Genomic DNA, 19168 nt, shown 5'->3' with positions numbered 1-19168 from the left:
TGTGGCCAGCATGACTATATGCTGAAGTGCACAGAACACTGTTACCTTCCCACCGACGTGGTACCTATTTATCTACTCACATTTGCATACTTTTGAACTGTTAGGTTGGCAGGAGCTGGGACAAGTAACAGAAGCTCAACCTACTTGACGAGGGACATATGCAATAATAGTCTGCATCTTTAGTGGCTGACCTCTGGGTGCTGTCATTGCATGACTAGCTGCCAGCACTGATATTCTGCTACAGCAGGGCTGCCAAACACCTGGCCTGCAGGCCAGATGCGTCACATGCTGGCCACGCCCACTCCCAGTTTAGCAAAGGGGGAAAAGTCCCAATACGTCATGTGACGCCACCATGATGACATACGTTTGACATTCCTGTCCTACAGCATTCATCTGTGTTAGGGTGTTGGGGTGAAACTGACAAAAAAAAATCCCCTTTTAGCTGGAGTGACAAGGCACAGGCTCAGCTAATTGGTATAGGCTGAATTGAGTGTTGCCAGCCACGGCCATTTACCACCAAAACAATGTTTTCCTGCAGCCATTATTGATTGGTCCCTCCCCTTTATCCAGCTTCTGATTATCAGATCACATGTAGAGCAGAGGGGTATATGAAACATCTCAGCCAGATGCAGATTTAGTGTTCTTCCATAAGAGTACCGGATACAAATTTCAACAAATCACTCTAGTAGTCGCCTTGAAAAATGCAAGATTATCAGAAATAGCAATAGATCACCAACTTGCCGTGCCAACAACCTGTCACTCAGGAAAAGCCTCTATCCCAGCTAATTGCCTACATTTATCCAAACCTGTCCCAGCCCACGTTAAGGACAATTGGTTTCTTCTCTCCATCAGCAGATGATCTTGGGGAAGGGGAGGGGGGGAAGTGCAGGAAATCCATAAATCACTCCAATTATCTCGATTACTTCAAAATTGTAAGGACAACACCAGTCACCAGCTGGCTCAAGGAAACAGAATACAGGCCGATTGACACCAGGATATTTTTCTGCAAGCTCAAGGATGGGAGGAATACATGTTAACAGAGCCGTGAGGAACAGCCCTAAGAATGGAACTGGCCTTTTGTACAGTTTTGAACTTTTGTACATGGTGGGTGAATATTTTAATTGAGCCTGCAGACTGTGAATCCAAGATCCCTTTCCATCTATTATTGCCATCTCTAATTCCTTAGTGCAGATGTAACATATAATTTCTTTTCTGCCAATGTGCTTAATTCTGCACCTGCTCATTTTGAATGGCATTTACCATTTTGAAGGCCTTTTACCAAGTATGGAGAAGAGCCTTTCAGAGCTCTTTGCCATCTTTTTTTGATTTCGCCAAACATGGGATGATTGGTATGATCAGCAAAATTGGCCACCTCAACCGCTCACCCAGACTCCGGATTAATTTATAAACAAATTAACTGGTTGTTCTACACAAGACTCTAAACCAAAAGCAAACAAATCACATTCTGAATTAGCACAGGGTGTGAAAATCAGCCAGGGTTTACTTCTGGCTAAATTAATCATTACATCACTATTTTAAAAAGTCATGCTTGGCTTGTATGTCAAAAGCCTTTTGGAGAGCAGAAGGAGTTCTTAATGCTGTTTTCCCAAAGTTTCATGGAGCTGTAGTTAAGAAGCAATCAACTTTGCAAAACAAACCAGGAGCTAATGTTGAGGAATGTGAGAGGTGTGAAGTGATTCAGTTAGCTGATAGGGAAAAGCAGACGCCTGGCATACTGTCTTTTTAGCATGCTGACACGGCCGGTTTCCTCCAAAGTACTAAAGGCTGTATTCCTTCTGAATCATCAACACAACATATCCATTTGCCCAGTTTCATATGGTGGCAGTAAGAAGAAGAAACTGCTGATAGCAATCTACTGTTTCCTATTGTACAAATGTGAAGGATGAACACCAGTTCTCCTTCTTTTTAACAAGAGGAGTCATACATCTTTAGACACTTTCCTCTTGCAAGGGAGGATATTCAAGGGCAGCATTTTAAACATTGGATGATGGTAGCATATAAAATACCGAATAGAAATGGTCCCACTGATTTCAAAATAACTTTTACAATGTAGTCCAGGCATGCTTATTCAGAAATAAACTCAGTGAGATTTATTCTCAGGTGAGCTTATTATATGGCCCATTATTTTGCGGTAGTATTAAAACAGGTTATATAACTGGAAATACTGTTCTTTATACCCACACATGCAAAACTTGCTTTTTGGGTTTCTGAACACATTTGCAAATGGCTTAAAGAAGCAGTCGGAATTTTCAAGAAGAGTGAAGTAGTAGAGAGTTTGTGTATCATCATAACCATTACTGTTACCGTACTAAGAGGTGTTACAGGGAGGAACCTCTGCGCCAAAGGATAAAGTAAGATGAAGATGATAAACTATGCCAAAAAAATGTTAGAGAACATTTAAATCTCTCTGCAGATTCTGCTGCTGACCTTCAAATCCCTGTATTTCACAAAAGCAAAGTGAACTCCTTAATTAAAGCAACTGAAACTTGGATGGCATTATAAAAAGGTATCAACACAGAGTTGACTGCATGTTTTTTTATCTTCCATTGAACATAGAATAATAAGGTTGGAAGAGACCTCCTGCCCTGACAGAAGTTCCTATAGCATTCCAGATATATTTATCTAGATAAATTTGACAATTGAGAGTATTTGATTATTTTAGACCTACTCCATAACTGGGATAAAACTGGAAATCTTTAAGGTGGAGTAACATTCATAACATGAGGAGGAGGAGGAGGAGGTGGAGGAGAAGGAGGAGGAAGAAGAGGAGAGAGAGAGAGAGAGAGAGAGAGAGAGAGATTTGATTATTGGTAGAACAAATTGAATTAGATACCTGAAAAAAGAGAAAACTCCTATTCTAGATGACTTTCTCACAGAAAGACATATAGTATGACATTATACAGGTTTTATACAGCATGTACAAGCTATTGCCCATCCGATTTCCTAAATATAATTTCTAACTTTTTGATAGCAGGGTTATAAATCAGTCTGTACAATCTGGAGTTATAAAAAGGAACAAGCTTCAGATATATTACATTGTTAATACGGTGTTTCACCGAAAATAAGACCCTGTCTTATATTTTTTTGAACCCTGAGATAAGCACTTGGCCTTATTGCCATGCACTCCAAAGCCTGATTGGGCTTATTATCAGGGGATGTCTTATTTTGGGGGAAACAGGGTAGATATTTGTGAACTAAAATCAGAGTTGAATTGCTGAGGTGACTTTGTTTATGCTGAGTCAGTGCATGTTAAATTTTTGGAACATGTTTTTTTAAAAAATGGAATCCCTTTGTTAATTCGATGACAATGTGGAACCTTAATCCCTCAGCTACAGATATTCTTCACCGATGAAGGTATCATGGAACTCATCAAGAATATCCTTTATCTCCTGCTGTATTTAACTTGGCTTTGGAACCACTGACTGTTTTGTTAGGTAGTCAAATAACATTTGGGATTTAAAGGCTGCTGGACCATAAATTTTTATTACATGCAGATTTATTTATTTATTTATTTATTATATTTCTATACCGCCTTTCTCCCGTAGGACTCAAGGCGGTGTACAGTCAAGAAAAATATAGACACACAAACATCATAAAATTGCTAATTAAAATTATTACTTAGTTTGGTCAATCAAATAAAACCCAGAATTAGATAACATTTAAAAAATCATTCACATGTTCGTATGTTTAGCCCCGCCTGTTGGAACATCAGGGTCTTGAGGGCACGGCGGAAAGCACGGAGATCAGGGATATTCCGAATCTCCAGGAGCAGTTCATTCCAAAGGGTTGGAGCCCCCACAGAGAAGGCCCTCCCCCTGGGAGTCACCAGTCGACATAATTTGACTGACGGTACCCTGAGTAGTCCCTCCCTGTGAGAACGAACTGGTCGGTGGGAGGCTGTTGGTGGCAAAAGACGGTCTCATAGGTACCCAGGTCCTAAGCCATGGAGCGCTTTAAAGGTGATAACTAACACCTTGAATTGCACCCGGAAGACCACCGGGAGCCAGTGCAGCTCACATAGGAGAGGTGTTACATGGGCGTAACGAGCTGCACCCATAATCACCCGCGCGGCTACGTTCTGGACCAGTTGGAGCCTCCGGGTGCTTTTCAAGGGGAGCCCCATGTAGAGAGCATTACAGTAGTCCATACGGGAGGTAACTAGGGCATGAGTGACCGTGCGCAAGGCGTCCCAATCCAGAAAGGGACGCAACTGGTGGATCAGGCAAACCTGATAAAAGGCACCCCTGGCCACGGCCATCAAATGATCTTCTAAAGATAACCGTGAATCCAGGAGGACACCCAAGTTGTGGGCCCTCTCTGTGGGGAGCAAGATCTCATCCCCTATTGTCAGTGATGGTACTAGCTGACTATATCAGGACGCCGGAAGCCACAGCCACTCGGTCTTGGAGGGGTTGAGTCTGAGCTTGTTTCTCCCCATCCAGATCCGCATGGCCTCCAGGCAACGGGACATCACAGCAAGGGCATCATTGGGGTGGTCTGGGGTGGAGATGTATAGCTGTGTGTCATCAGCATACTGATGAACACTCACCCCAAAACCACGGATGATCTCGCCTAGCGGTTTTACATAAATGTTGAACAGAAGGGGTGAGAGGACTGACCCTTGCAGCACCCCACAAATAAGGTGCCTCGAGGTTGACCTCTGCCCCCCCTGCCAACACAAACTGCGAACGGTCAGAGAGGAAGGAGGAGAACCACCGAAGCACGGTGCCCCCTATTCCTAACCCCTCCAGCCGGTGCAGTAAGATACCATGGTCGATGATATCAAAAGCCGCTGAGAGATCTAATAGGACCAGGATAGAGGAGCAACCTCTGTCCCGAGCCCTCCAGAGATCATCCACCAATGCGACCAATGCCGTTTCCGTGCTGTATCGTGACCTGAAGCCCGACTGGAATGGATCCAGATAGACAACTTCATCCAGGTATCAGGGTAGTTGTTGTGCCACCACACTCTCAACAACCTTTGCAACAAAGCGAAGATTGGAGACTGGACAATAATTTGATAATATAGCCGGGTCCAGGGAAGGCTTCTTGAGGAGGGGCTTCACAACCGCCTCTTTCAAGGTGGCGGGAAAGACACCCTCACTCAGAGAAGCATTTATAATCCCCTGGAGCCAGCCTCGTGTAACCTCCCAGGAGGCCAGTACCAACCAGGAGGGACACGGGTCCAATAAACATGTGGCAGCGTTAAGCTTGCCCAGAATCCTGTCCACGTCCTCAGGAGCCACAGAGTCAAACTCTTCCCAGATAACGCTCTCAAGACCTGCCCCCGTCTCCTCCCCTGGATCTACCCAATCGGAGTCCAGGCCTTCCCGAATCTGAGCGACTTTATCATGCAGGAATTGTACAAAATCCTCAGCTCGACTCTTTAAGGGATCTTCCCGTACCCCCACCTGAAGTAGGGAGTGGGTCACCCTAAACAGTGCAGCTGGGTGGTTCTCTGCAGATGCAATAAGAGCGGAGAAGTAGCTAGACTTCGCCACTCTTATCGCCACTAGGTAGGTCTTAATATAAGATCTCACCTGTGTTCGGTCAGATTCAGATCAGCTTGTCCTCCAATCGCTCTCCAGGCGTCTTTTCCGACACTTCATCTCTCTCAGCTCCTCGGAAAACCAAGGAGCTAGACGAGATCGGCATCGGGTCAGAGGCCGCAAAGGCACAACACGGTCCAAGGCCCCAGTAGCCGCCCTGTCCCAGGCGACCACCAGGTCCTCAGTCGAGTTGTGAGCCAGAGTCTCAGGAAATGGCCCAAGCTCCATCAGGAACCTTTCGGGGTCCATCAGGCGCCTGGGACGGAACCATTTGGTTGGTTCCGTCTCCCTGCGGTGGGTGGAAGTAACTTGAAAGTCCATGTGAAGGAGAGAATGATCAGACCATGACAAGGGCTTGATGTCTATATCCCCTATTCTTAGATCATTCAGCCACTGATCAGAGACAAAAATCAAGTCCAGAGTGTGATTCCCCAAGTGGGTGGGCCCTTGAACTACCTGGGTCAGGTCCATGGCCGTCATGGAAGCCATGAACTCCCGAGCCGTCTCCGACATCTCACCAGCGGATGGCAGGTTAAAATCCCCCATAACAATAAGTCTGGGGGTTTCCACCACCACCCCGGCTATAATGTCGAGCAGCTCAGGCAGGACCGCTGTTACGTGGCAGGGAGCCAGGTACGCAATCAGTAGGCCCATCTGAATCCCCCGACCCCACTTCACAAGGAGGGACTCACATCCGGCTAACTGAGGAACAGTGGCCTCCCTCGGGCAAAGACTTTCTCTAATGATTGCTGCCACTCCCCCACCCCTTCCCTGAGTCCTTGGCTGATGGAATGCACGGAAACCTGGCGGGCACATTTCCACAAGGGGAACTCCTCCCTCCTGGCCTAACCAGGTCTCCGTAATCCCTGCCAGGTCAGCACCGCCCTCTGAAATAAGATCATGAATGAGGGGGGCTTTATTTACCACTGACCTGGCATTACATAACATCAGCCGTAGACCCAGGGTCTGAGACTCTGAACAACCCGGGAAACGAGCAGTGCTTTGGGGGTCGGAGTGGGCAATCACTCGTAAACAACGAGTGTGCACTCCCGAAACATAATATGGCCCCCTGCAGCCGTCATATCTGCCCCTCCCACTTACTATACTAATGCCCATCGCTTCATCCCCCTGCATCCTTGTCAGATTTCTGTCCCCATCCTCCCCACCATGATTATCAGACCCATTACCCCTTTCAGTGGATTTATGGATCCCCCCAGATCCATTGCCACAATCCCTCCCAGAACCCCTTAAAATAGAATTTAAAGATTTATCTAAAAACCCCCAAAGCCGTCGGTTTTTTGCAAACCACCTCTCAGGGTTCCAAAACTCGTCCTCAAGGGCGGCCCTTGATAACTGAGAGGGCCAGACATGCTTGATACTTTGATACTTTGGATCTAATTGATAATAATTAGGAATCTTTGCCTATATTTGTGAATTGCAACTGGTTAAGGATCAAGCTACTCATTTACCTGGAATAAGTTCAATACACATTTAATTCAGTCTAAAGTTTCTGGGGAAATTTGTAAAAGAAAAAAAGAGAGAGTATTGTTTATTATATGAGTTTCTATCAGTATCTTGGAACAATTATTTGTAAAAAAAATACCTTCATCTGTTTACTTCAATATTTCAAATTTTATAATTCAGATCAACATTCTTATAAATTAAGATTCCCATGAGTTTATAAATAAAAATGCTGTTAACTTTATTTTATCCAGCTATTTTATCCTTCAAGAGGGACCTGTGTTAATTCCTATTAAGTATTTTCAATAGATTAATAATTTATTGATTTTTGAGCTTGTATGAAATAAAGAAATATAGAGCAGGAGCCTGATGTAGCAAATAATAATTCAAAAATTATGCGTCAAAAAAGAAACTTGGTATTCTCAATGCGGAATTTATCCACTCTTTCACCAATGTACTCACAGCAGATCAGTCTCTCTTCCCATTACACATAGCAATTTTAAGGAAGGTCACACTGACTGGCCCACAGTCATCCATTAACTTTTATGATGAAGACAATCCACTAAACAACAGGGAGCTAATATGTGTCTGCTGGATTTCTTACAGACTACAGAATGAGACAGAATTAAGTTCTGCTGTTTGGATGATTTATAAGAAAATCTCAAGCTCCTGGGATATTCTTTGCATGCTGACTTGTAGTGAACTTCTTTTTTCCCCTACAATTTTCCTGCAAGGGCAGAGTCTGCGTTTTTGTGTTTGCAACAGGCATTGACTGATCAACTTGTTGGCCAAGCCTGATATCATGGGCTGAGAGAAAGAGCTGCCCAAAGTCACCCAGGTGGCTTTCATGTTGCCTAAATTCACCATCTCCTGGTTTCTAGCCTGGTGCATTGACCACAACACCAAACTGGCTCTCTTAGTGAACTTTTGCAGTGGACAATATCTTTACATTTTCAAATATCTCTATCTACTTGCTTTCTCCTGCAATAGAGGCAAAAGTTATAGCAATAACATTGCAATTATTGAACACAGTAATAATAGTGAATGAAACATTTAAAGAAAATTATTAAAATGCTTCATGATTCCAATAAGATACATAGGTGGGAGTTTTCTTGAATATATAAATGATGTAATAAATAAACAGGTATGATATCTAGGTATCTAGATATTTAGATATCTAGATAGATAGATATCTAGACCGACAGACAGACCGACAGACAGACAGACAGACAGACAGACAGACAGACAGACGGACGGATGACAGGCAGGCAGGCAAGCAGAGCAAGCAATAAGAAGCAGCAGAAACGGATGAATTGGAATTGAAAATGAAATACTAAGAAACTATTTTCTGTTATAACAACTAGACAGTTTGGATTTTGAAAATTTCATGCTTGAATAAGCACCTCAAATCCATCTTGTCTAAATCAGACATTTTGCAAGTTGGGCAAATTATTAATCTTAGCCAACTTCAACCCTCAATAACATGGTAATTCATAATTTAAGACCTCACAGCCTTCAGACACTCTTTTCTAAAAATCTGTGGATTAGATAGCATTTAATATCCAAGTAAACGTATCTTTTTAACTCTTTTAATCTCATTTGTTTAGTTCTGGTACATTTTGTTTAGTAAAATCTCCTGGACTGGATGAATTTGGTGTAGAATTTCATAAACAGATGGTGCCTTGCCTATAATGTTCATATATTGTAATAAAAGCTAGTGTCAATACTAAAAACAAAGAAAAATTGTTATAAAACCACATTAAAATCCACTCTCAGTGGATTCTTTTGGATTCATCATTCTCATTAGCCAGGATTAAAAAATAATTGCCACACTTCCAAACCATCAGACTGAGTGATTTTATTGCTAAATAAACTATAACTAATGTGCTTTTACACACAACAAAAATATTCTGGGAGAAAAGCCATAATTCATATGTTCCATGCTAAGCTTTCCAAAAACCACACAAATGCCTGCAAGTGGATGAAATCTTAAGTAAAGGCTTATAAACTGGTAACAGAATTCTGTGATCTCTGCCATACTGAATGCATTGGGAAGTTTCCATATATCATGTTTTGCAAATGATGTTGGTTGGTTTATGGACTTTTCTTTATATTCATTCAATTACATGGCATTATATATGGCATTCCTCTGGCAATCAATTCCTCTAACCGGTTTGTAAATAATTCAGTTTTTTGAACTGTATTTTACACTGTTTATTCTAACATTTACTGTAAAATATAGCTGGCAGATTTAAAAAGTAAATCCTTAAGTTTTAAAGATCATCTTTAGATTCAGAACTACAACGTCTAAAATAGAAAAAAATATATGTTCTTTTGGATTGTTGGAGTCTATAATGTATGTTGCAGATTCATTATATACAAAGATAGTTTGTATATGACAGACTGTCTAGTCACTCTGCTATTTTGGCATGTATATATGTTAGCTGAATGTGATGTCTGGGGACTTTTGGGGGAAAAGCATTTTTGGATTTATAATTTTAAGCTAAGGCACCTATATTATTCCTTTTCATCCTTAGCATTACAAATAAGAATGCAGTGTACATAATATTTAAAGTCAGCATATCCTTATGGCAAAAATTAGAAATTGCAAAGGAGCTGCACCTCATAAAAGCTTATGTCTTTAAACAAAATGTATTAGACAAAAAAAATTGGTGCCAGACTCTATTATGTTGCCAACATGGAGTAACCCAGCTCTCCTTCTAACAATCCTTATGAGTGGATAGTAATTGAAGTAGCATTGTCTGTATATGTGTATTAAACACTCAGATAAATGTATATAGAGATGCAGAATAATAAGCATTTGTTATCTTTCACTCTTCCCTTTTAACTATATGTTTCTAGATGCTCTTGACAGATTTTCCTGCATTTGGTATCTCTTACTATATAGGCAGCTCCAATTATGCAGCTGCAGTTGCGTTTCTAACGCAAGTTAGCCCTGTTACTCCACCAAGGCTGATCTCTATCGTACAAATCCAGATGTTTCTTTATTTAAGTGTCAAATCATTAATGGCTATTTTAAGGTGAAATAACTCAGCAAAAGACATAGGCAATCGCAGAGAGTCCCTGGTTTGTTCCCAAGAATTAGCTGGCATAGAAAATGACAGAGAGAAAGACAACCGTTTATAAACATCTACCCTTCACGTACTCCTTTCATTTTTCTCCTGATATCATAGCTCTTCTTTGTTAGTTTGAACTGTGTCACATGTGTTCCATTACTCTGAGAATACTGCTTTGATGTCTGACTTTGATACATGGTCTATTAAGGGCAGGGAGATATAGCATTATTTACTATCCCTTTTTCCTTCTCCCCTTCGAGAAAAAGAAAATAATTGGGCTGCTGAATTACATGCAGTAATGTTTCAGGCTTTAAAAACAGTTCTTGCTCGCACACAATGAAAAAGAAGCCAATGCAATGATGTGGCTGCTAAAAACAGCCCAAGTAGTCTTCGTGTGCTTTAAATAGAAGCATTGCATCCACATTGTGAAAAGCAGCCATTCTGCCACATTATTGACCTGTATCTAAAATGAGGTACTAGGTTCTTTAAAAAGAATGTTGACAGGCAGATATATATCCTGAACCTGATAACCAGGAGGATGACTGGACCGCAGAAACAATATCGTATCGGGAAGAGATGAAAAATATCAGTATATAGGAGAATAGGACCCAGTTTGTGGGGGCAATAAGCTGACTTTGTATAAAATATACAAAAGAATGAAGGCTATTGCTTAAAGCATTGTAAGCCGCCCTGAGTCTCCGGAGAAGGGCGGCATATAAATCAAATTAAAAAAAAAAAATCTGAATGGCTGTCAGATGGAAGAGGGGTGGGATTATTCTGTTGTGGCTCCAGTGAGCAGTATTAGAACCAGATTGGTGAAAATTGCGGGAAAGCAGATTTCAACTAAATATTCAAGAAACATCTTAATACAAGAACGGTGATGGCTGCTTCATCACTTAAAAGAGATACCCAAGGAGTCCCTGTAAGGAGAGTTGTAGATGTACAGGTAATCCTCAATTTACAACAGTTCATTTAGTGACCGTTTGAAGTTATAATGGCACTGAAAAAAGTGACTTATGACTGTTTTTCACACTTACGACCATTGCAGCATCCCCACGGTCACATGATCAAAATTCAGATGCTTGGCAATTGATTCATATTTATGACAGTTGCAGTGCCCCTGGGTCATGTGATCACATTTTTGTGATCTTCTTACAAGCAAAGTCAATGGGGAAGCCAGATTCACTTAACAACCATGTTACTAATTTAATTTCAGTAATTCACTTAACAACTGTGGCAAGTAAAGTTGTAAAATGGCTCAATTGTGGTTGTAAGTTGAGGACTACCTGTATTCTAGTTTTGCAGCTCCTAGATAGAATAGGTCAATAGATCAGACAAGGAAGAATGCCCTACAAACTCTTAATGTAGCTCTCTATGTAAAATGGAGCTTCTCTGTATTGTTCGCTCCTCCTCTCTCTTGCAATTGGCCGTTCTTCCCAAGCCTCCAGAATAGAATTCAGAAAGCACAAAGTATGTTAAAGTGATGGTAACTGATATAAAGATGTCTGTTTTTCCCTAACAGAAGTGCTTTGTATAATACCAAGCTAAACAAAATTGTCATTACTGCTACCCAACAGTCCTGGAGCTGGCAGAAAATGATTGCAGTAGAAAATGTGCTGCCCCCATCAATTATCCATATCCTGCAGAGACACAATGCCAGCAAATGGAGCTGTCTTTATATACAATGTGCAAGACGTGTTAAGGATAGGAAAATAAATTTCGCAGCTTTGTTGCTTTCCCTACCCATCCAACATCTCCAGTCAGCAGGAAAATATCTACCAGCCACTCTTCTTAACATGGGATGGAGCTGGGCTAGGAAAGGAAGAAAAAAAAGGCTTTGATAAGAGGGCTCAGCAGGATGGGTTTAATTTTCTCTGCTCTATTTTTACACAGGTGTTTCAAGGGGAGCCTAACTTTAGTTTACACAGGTGCAGAAATAGTAGCACTGTGAACTAGCACACAGAATTACTCCTATAGCCCATTGCAGCTTTCCCCCCTCACTGTCTTCTCTGAAGTGCTGCCATAGATCTTAAAATTGAGCATCAGCTTTGAGATCTGGTAGGTGTAGAGGAGAACCTTTCTAAAAGATCCAGTCCTTCTCCCTACCAAACATGCAGGTAATCCTTGGTTTAGGACAGCAACTGGGACCAAAATTCTGATTTGGTCAAAAAGCATGACGTTACATGACCACTTTGCTTAGCACTGGCAATCCAGGCAGTTTCTGTTGCTGTCATTAAGTGAGGACTGTGAAGGTCCTTAACAATATCATGTGACCATGATAGTAGAAGAGGCACTGAAACTGCATCCCAGGCAAGCAGGCTAGTGGGTAGACAGGCAGGTGCTGCAGGTGGCCACTGTGGAGTGTGGGTGGACGAGTGGTACAGAGCATGAGCTCTTTGGGAGAAAAAGAGCAGGAGCAGGAGTGATTTGCAATGTCCTACAGGCTTCCTCATTGACTTTGCTTTTGGGAAGGTGGCAGGGAAGCTCACAAATGGCGATCTCATGACCGTGGGATGCTGCAACTGTTATAATTGTGAGCCAGTTGCCAAGCATCCAAATTGTGGTCATGTGACTGCAGGGTGCTGTGATGGTCCCAACTTCAAAGACCAGTCATAAGTCCCCCTTGTTCAGTGCTGTCACAACTTTGAACTGTCACTGAAGGAGTGGTTGTAACCTGTGAGCTACCTGTAATTGCTCTGGAAGGAGTGAGATACAACACCTTCAGGCAGTCAATAGGTGCTAGGCTGATCCCACCCTCTAGAGGTCACCAAATAGTTTGAGAAGTGCTTCAGAATGTACTACTGGCAAAACTACCATGGCTTGCTGCCTGCTTAAAGTGGAAAACGCTGGTATAGCTAAGAATATGCTGCCTCAGGAATAGATTGGGGATAAGATGAAGACAGCATCATGTCAGAAAAAGAAATGTCTAGAGGTGTGGATAGGTCAAGCGGAAAAGGATCTTGGTCAATCATTACATAGGTTACAGTGAAAAAAGCCACCATTAAACAAGAGGCACAAAGCCAATACTTCTTCTTTTCTTTTCTTTTTTTTCTTTTTTGATTTATATGCCGCCCTTCTCCGGAGACTCAGGGCGGCTTACAATGTGCTCAGCAATAGCCTTCATCCTTTTTTATATTTATACAAAGTCAGCTTATTGCCCCCACAACTGGGTCCTCAATTTACCTATCTTAGAAAGGATGGAAGGCTGAGTCAACCTTGAGCCTTGGCGAGATTCGAACCTGCAGTAATTGCAGGCAGCTGGTCTTAATAACCAGCTTAATAACAGGGTGCCTTAGATCACTGTACTACCAAGGCTACCAAGGTTTAAGAACATGTTGAATTATTTTTGTTTTCCTTGGCAATATTTTATTGTCACAGTTCATTTTCAGCCCTACCTGAGATATTTTAGTCTTATCATATTGCTTACTTTATTCAGCTGATGATATGATCGCTTTGGAGTATGTTGAATGAATGAATGAATGAATGAATGAATGAATGAATCTGGCCAATTCTGTTCTGGGTCCTTGTTCTCAGGACAGAAGAAAAAGCAAACGGACCAGCGGAATGAAGGAGTTTAATTTCAGCTAATCGTTTCTTAGGACTGTGCAACTCGGGTATGTGGAAGTGCGCCAGAAGTAACTTGCCTTGGAGAGCGGCGATGCTGAAAGCCAGCAGCCTTTCTAACAAACGGCTCTGGGTTTGTAAGCGGGGCAGGTGGGAATCATCCGGCCGGATGAAGGTAAGATAGGCCAGGGAAGAAGAATCTGGCGGAGGGTAGGAAGGCGAGGCGGAGGCGCTCGGGTGCCTACCACGTTCTCGCCTGGAAAAGGTTGGGAAGCGCGCCAAGCAGCCACTGCCGCTGTGGGCGAGAAGCGAGGGCGGAGGTTGCCCCGGCGGGACTCCTCCTCCGAGGGCAGGGCCGGGGGCGGGCAGCTGGAGCGAGCCCCGATCTCGCCGTCGCTTCTGCAGCGCGGGGAGACGGAGCAAAGCAGCGGCCGCCGCGGCTGGACCCGAGAGAGCAACCCCGACGAGGCTTGAGACCAGTCCTGGCGCCTGGTGGCGGCGGGAGCCAAGTCGGCCGGCAGCCCCGGGAGGAGAGCGAAAGGCAGCCGCCAACCTCAACCCCGCAGCGCTCAACTTTTCCCCCCTTTTTTTCCTCCCCCTGAGGCTGCGAAGGAGGGAAAAAGGCTCGCCAGGGCAAAGGCGAGAGCTGCGGCAGGGGTCGCTCGCCACCATGAGGCGGCTCGGGGCCGTCGGTCTCCGGTGGCCGCCGTTGTTGCTGCTGCCGCTGCTGCTTCTGCGCTGGGAAGCCCCTCTCTACGTGCGAGGTAGGCGACTCTGAGGGGACAGCCCTTTCCCGCGCTCCCAACCGCGGGGTGGCTGCAAAGATTCTGGAGGGGGGGGGCGCGTGTGTGTCTTGGGGAACGGGATGGATGGAGGGGGGGGGGTCGCCTGGGACAATCTCCTCTGCCCTCCCTGCTCCTCCTCTTCCCGGTGCGCGCAGGCGATGAGAGGCTCCGGGAGTTGGGTCCAGTTTCTATGTTGGGCATCGTACTATTCCGCTGCCTGCCGGAGTTGGGTCCGGGCTGGCGGAAAAGGGATGTTCGTGAGGTGGGGGTGGGGGGGCACCCTCTGTTCTCGCTTGACACACACACACACACACACACACACACCGGCATGGGACGTCTGCAGCTGCCTTGATCCGAGCTCAGCTGCTCCGACTCCCGGATAAATTCGTACCAGATAGCAAAATGTTGTACCCTGTTGGCTGAGTGCGTGGCTTGAGAAAACCCCGACCCACCACCTCATTTTAAAGTGGGCACCCATTCTGGGCTGTAATCCTGTGTACCCCTTTTTCCACGAAGGTTTCGTCCTGAGCGATCTCGCGGAGAAGTAGTCACCCTACTTGGTACCCCCCCCCCTTCCCCGCCTTCGGTGATCGTCGGGTCTATCCTTCTAGCGTTCCTCCTTTTCCGTTTCTACCCGTGTTTCGGAATCTATACGTAAAGCCACCGGGAGAGGCGAAGCGCTCCATTTGAAGAGAATTGCGCGTCGGGCCAAAGGAGTTGAAGTTTCAGCACTTTTGCATGTGCTCAGGATCCTCCTTTCTAGTTCAGCAACGTCAGGGGCTTCGCCGGTTTCGAGACTGAATTGGGTCGCTCTCCTACCCGCCCCATTTCGAAAACTTGGTTCTCTTTTGTACAAATAGAGAGACACACACACACCCAAAAAAGGCGCAGGGGGCAAAGCTTTGATGAACTTTGATTAAAATAAAAAAAATTAAGCCTTCTCACGTGCGAGAGGGTGGAGCGGCGTCGGCGCTGCTAATTTGCAAGCGGTGGTTGAATGTTTGTGGCGCCAGCGCGCAGGGCATCGCCGCCGCACTAACTTAACTACCTGCTGCTGCTGCTTTTCTTCCCTACTTGGCATTGTCTTTGTCCCACCCGCTATACGTGCGCCTCGTTCCTGGTGGGGGTTCCGCTGCGTTTGGCTCGTAAGGCACGCATGCCGGATCTGCTCGGGCCGTTGATCCATTTTCCCCATCGCAGCCTTCAAAGCTCCCTTTTCTACAGCCAAGCGGATTCCGACAAAGCCACAGCAAAGGAGGTCTCTTTCTTCCTTCGGGCGCCTTGAAGCGACTTTTCCTCCCCTAAAAGGCAGCCCGATCCTTTGATGCCTTGACACCCGCCTCCTTTTCTGATCTAATAAAGTTAGTCCCTTCCTATCTCTCTCTCTCCCTCCCTCCCTCCCTCCCTTCCTTCCTTCCTTCCTTCCTTCCTTCATGTCTTATTCTGTTCTGCGGATGAGTGAGAGAGACATATATTATGTATTTTATATTTTTAACTTGTTGTTTTATTGTTGTGAGCCGCCCTGAGTCCTCGGAGATAGGGCGGCATATAAATTTTATTAAATAAATAAATAAAACAAATTGTTGGATTAGATGCTGGAAACCTGTGTGCGTGCAGGTTATTTCTAGCCTCTGTTGCATGTTAGGACAGCAGCCCCTTCTCAACAGGAATGCAGCTGCTTTCTCTGCTAGTTATGAACTCCTTAAAGGTACAGCTCTAATTCGGCGGATTTTGGCTCCCTCTCCTTTTTTAAAAGAACGATTTGGGCACATGTTTTCTAAAAGAGGATTTAGTGTCGAAAATGCCTAGATGTTTACTCAGCTTCTCTGATTTTTTTTTTTTTTTTTTTGGCAGGGCTGTATTGAACAATTAGATGGGGGGGAGAGAAACAGTAGTTTATAGATTATTACTGAACATGTTGCTTGTGCTTGGTGCTAAAAGAGGATTAATTAATACTAGTGGAAAGCAAAATGTACTAATTACGAATAGGCTGGCAATTTTCTACAAAGGGTTCTCTGAAGAATGGCACAACGGTCTCTTCTAAGGTTTCTTTTGGTTTCCGTGTAATTTCATCCACCTGTCTTTCCAGATGCTGATTTATAGTTATAGGAAGTTTCTACTTTCAAAAGCTGGGCTCCCATCATTCTCGTGGATTGCCCTTCCCTGGGCAATCATCAGAAAAAAAATGACTTTAGAACTGAACCGTTCTTTTCTTATCAGAACCCGAGGAAGATTAATAGTTGGGAAGTATTGATTCAAAAGCCCAACTCTAACCTATGACTTTTTTTCTTTTTTCTTTTTTTTTTAAAGGAGTTTCACTATTAACAAATCTGAATCTGGGTGAAAAATTTAAAGGCCGGATCTTTCTCAAGCTAAGAGATTGGATAGGATTTTATTTTGGCTCTCACCCCAGGTGCTTCTATTTAATGTGTCCTGGGAGTTAATGACCCATCTAGGGATGCTTGCTGTAAAGTACAGGTCATTTGTCATGCTTGCTTGTAAGTGGCAGCATGTTGATGTCAGCCAGAACACTCTATGCCAGGGTGACTTAAGACAAGTAACCTTTGTGTCACAAGCCCTATTCTAGCATTATTTTTTTGAATCTCCCCCTGCTACTGAAATACTGAAATTGAGACTTAAGTTTGGTCTATATTCAGGCTGTATGTATACCCCATATACACTCTCACTTCTACCCTAGAAAAGTCACCATGCTTTGCAGGCAATTTGCTCACTTTTCCTAGCCAAGCAACTGCCAGCCACAGAGTGAAGAAGACGCACAGTCTATCAATTGTCAAATCATTGACTAAGGGGCCAGAAGAATCCGTGTGTAAGAAAATTCGAAGGAAAAACAAAAGTGGAGTTTATATAAAGTCTGGGTCCTTGTAATCTTAAGCAATGACCCATCATCTCAACGAGCCTTTTCTCCTGCAGCTTTATGAGCTCTGGCTTACCCTTATGACCCTTGCAAGTAGGAAGGGTGGTGCCAATTGGAATTTATATAATATGGTAGCAGGAAACAATTGCTATAATCATATTGTTGGAAAGGGCTCTTCTAATTCCATATCTTGCCAGGACAAGGATTTTCAGAGTATCCCACCCAGTCTATCCATCCATGGTTTGAAAATCTCCAGTAATGGAGCACCCATAATTTCAGGAGTCAGGGTGTTCTGCTGCCTTATAGCTCTCACAGTCAAGCAATTACCTCCTTTTTCGATTTCAATCTCTGCAAAGCTTCCATCTGGTGGTTCCTGTCCTATTCTTTGTGACAGCACTTCAAGTATTAGAGGACTACTATTATGTCTTCCTTTTAGCTTTCTCTTCTTTATTCCCAGCTCTTTCAACCGTCCTCCATAGGATTTAGCCTCTAAGCCCTTCACCATGGTTATTTGCATTCTTTTCATTCCACAGCATCCTTCTTGTATTTTGGCAACCAAAAACTAAATACGGTTCCAGGTGCTGTTTGATTTAACATAACGTAGAACAAAACTACCCGTTCCCATTATCTTGACATTATATCTCTGTTGTTGATGCAACCCAAGATTGCATTGGCTCTTTTGGCAGGTACAGGATGGTCTGCCAGGATATCCAGATCCTTCACACAGATACAATTTCTGAGCCAGGTATCACCTATTTTGTACTTTATATTTGAGTTTTCCCCCTACTTACATGCAGAACCCTAGTATTTTTCACTACGAAACTGCATTTTGTTGCATAGGGCCCAATGTTCGAATCTATCAGATTCTTTTTGATCCCTGTGCCTAGAGGTACTACAAACCCCTCCCCCCAACTTTGTGTTGTCTGCAATGTGCTGGGCATCACTTCTATCCTTTCATCTAAGTATTTATGAATATTTTGAACAAAACTGGCCTAGGACAAAACCCCGACTGCAGAGGTCTCTCCATGTAGACACAGTTTCATTAAGGATCACCTGAAAATCTATCTAGCAGTGGTACTACAGGTATCCCACATGTTTCATTTTATCAAGAAAGTGTCTATGCCCAACTTTACTGAAGTCTAGGTATACTATATCCAAAGCATTTCTGTCTAATTAATCTAGCCATTCCGTCAAAAAAAAAAATCCCACACAATCTATCATAAACGATAGTAATGATCTTATTTCTTTCTAAATGCTTGCAAACGCACTGCTTGATTAACTTTTCTAACATTTTCCCAAGTAGTGACTTCAAGCTGATTGATCTGTCGTTGCATGGGTCCCCTTTTTATTCCTCTTCAATAGTCTGGCACTTCCCCTGTACTTCAGGAATTCTCCAAGAACCAGTTAGCACCCTGGGATGTTATCCATCTGGTCTCAGAGACTTGCATTTATTCCAAGGAGCTAAGTGTTCTTTCATAGTCCCTTGTCTATTTTGACCTACATTGCTCTTTTGCCCCACCCACCCCCCTTCTCCAGTGCACAGGTTGGATCACATTTTCCTTTTGTGAAAAGACGGCTGCAAAATAAGAATTTAGTGGTTCAGCCTTCTCCTTGTTATCCATCACTATCTTGCCATTTTCTCCAACCAGCAGACTGACCCTTTCCTTGATGTTTCCCTTTTGTTTTGCTCATACTGTACACAGACAAGTCCTTTTTTGGTTATTTTTTGCCACTCATTGAAAGCCTCAGCTCATTCTGAACTTTAGTGTTCCTGATCCCATCCTTACAGATTTGGGGTATTTCTTTTTTTTTTTACAAAAAATATTTTTTATTGTT

At 43.5% G+C, this 19168-nt stretch overlaps 2 protein-coding genes across 2 annotated transcripts in view; one reads left to right on the top strand and one right to left on the bottom strand.

Moving 5' to 3' along the window:
- The window catches only part of CSTPP1 (centriolar satellite-associated tubulin polyglutamylase complex regulator 1), a 197440-nt gene extending 183096 nt beyond the window's left edge, over window positions 1–14344 (bottom strand). Inside the window, exon 1 of the mRNA XM_070935655.1 lies at window positions 13753–14344. Coding sequence (XP_070791756.1) covers window positions 13753–14344 — 592 coding nt within the window. The remainder of the gene's footprint in view (window positions 1–13752) is intronic.
- The window catches only part of LRP4 (LDL receptor related protein 4), a 108382-nt gene continuing 103556 nt past the window's right edge, over window positions 14343–19168 (top strand). The window contains exon 1 of the mRNA XM_070935642.1: window positions 14343–14436. Coding sequence (XP_070791743.1) covers window positions 14343–14436 — 94 coding nt within the window. The remainder of the gene's footprint in view (window positions 14437–19168) is intronic.

The sequence above is a fragment of the Pituophis catenifer genome, unplaced genomic scaffold, assembly GCF_029215685.1.
Source record: "Pituophis catenifer annectens isolate HBS135680 unplaced genomic scaffold, rPitCat1.0.hap2 SCAF_1, whole genome shotgun sequence".
Taxonomy (NCBI): Eukaryota; Metazoa; Chordata; class Lepidosauria; order Squamata; family Colubridae; genus Pituophis; species Pituophis catenifer.
The sequence above is the reverse complement of the archived record's forward strand: the minus strand, read 5'-3'. Positions and strand labels throughout refer to the sequence as shown.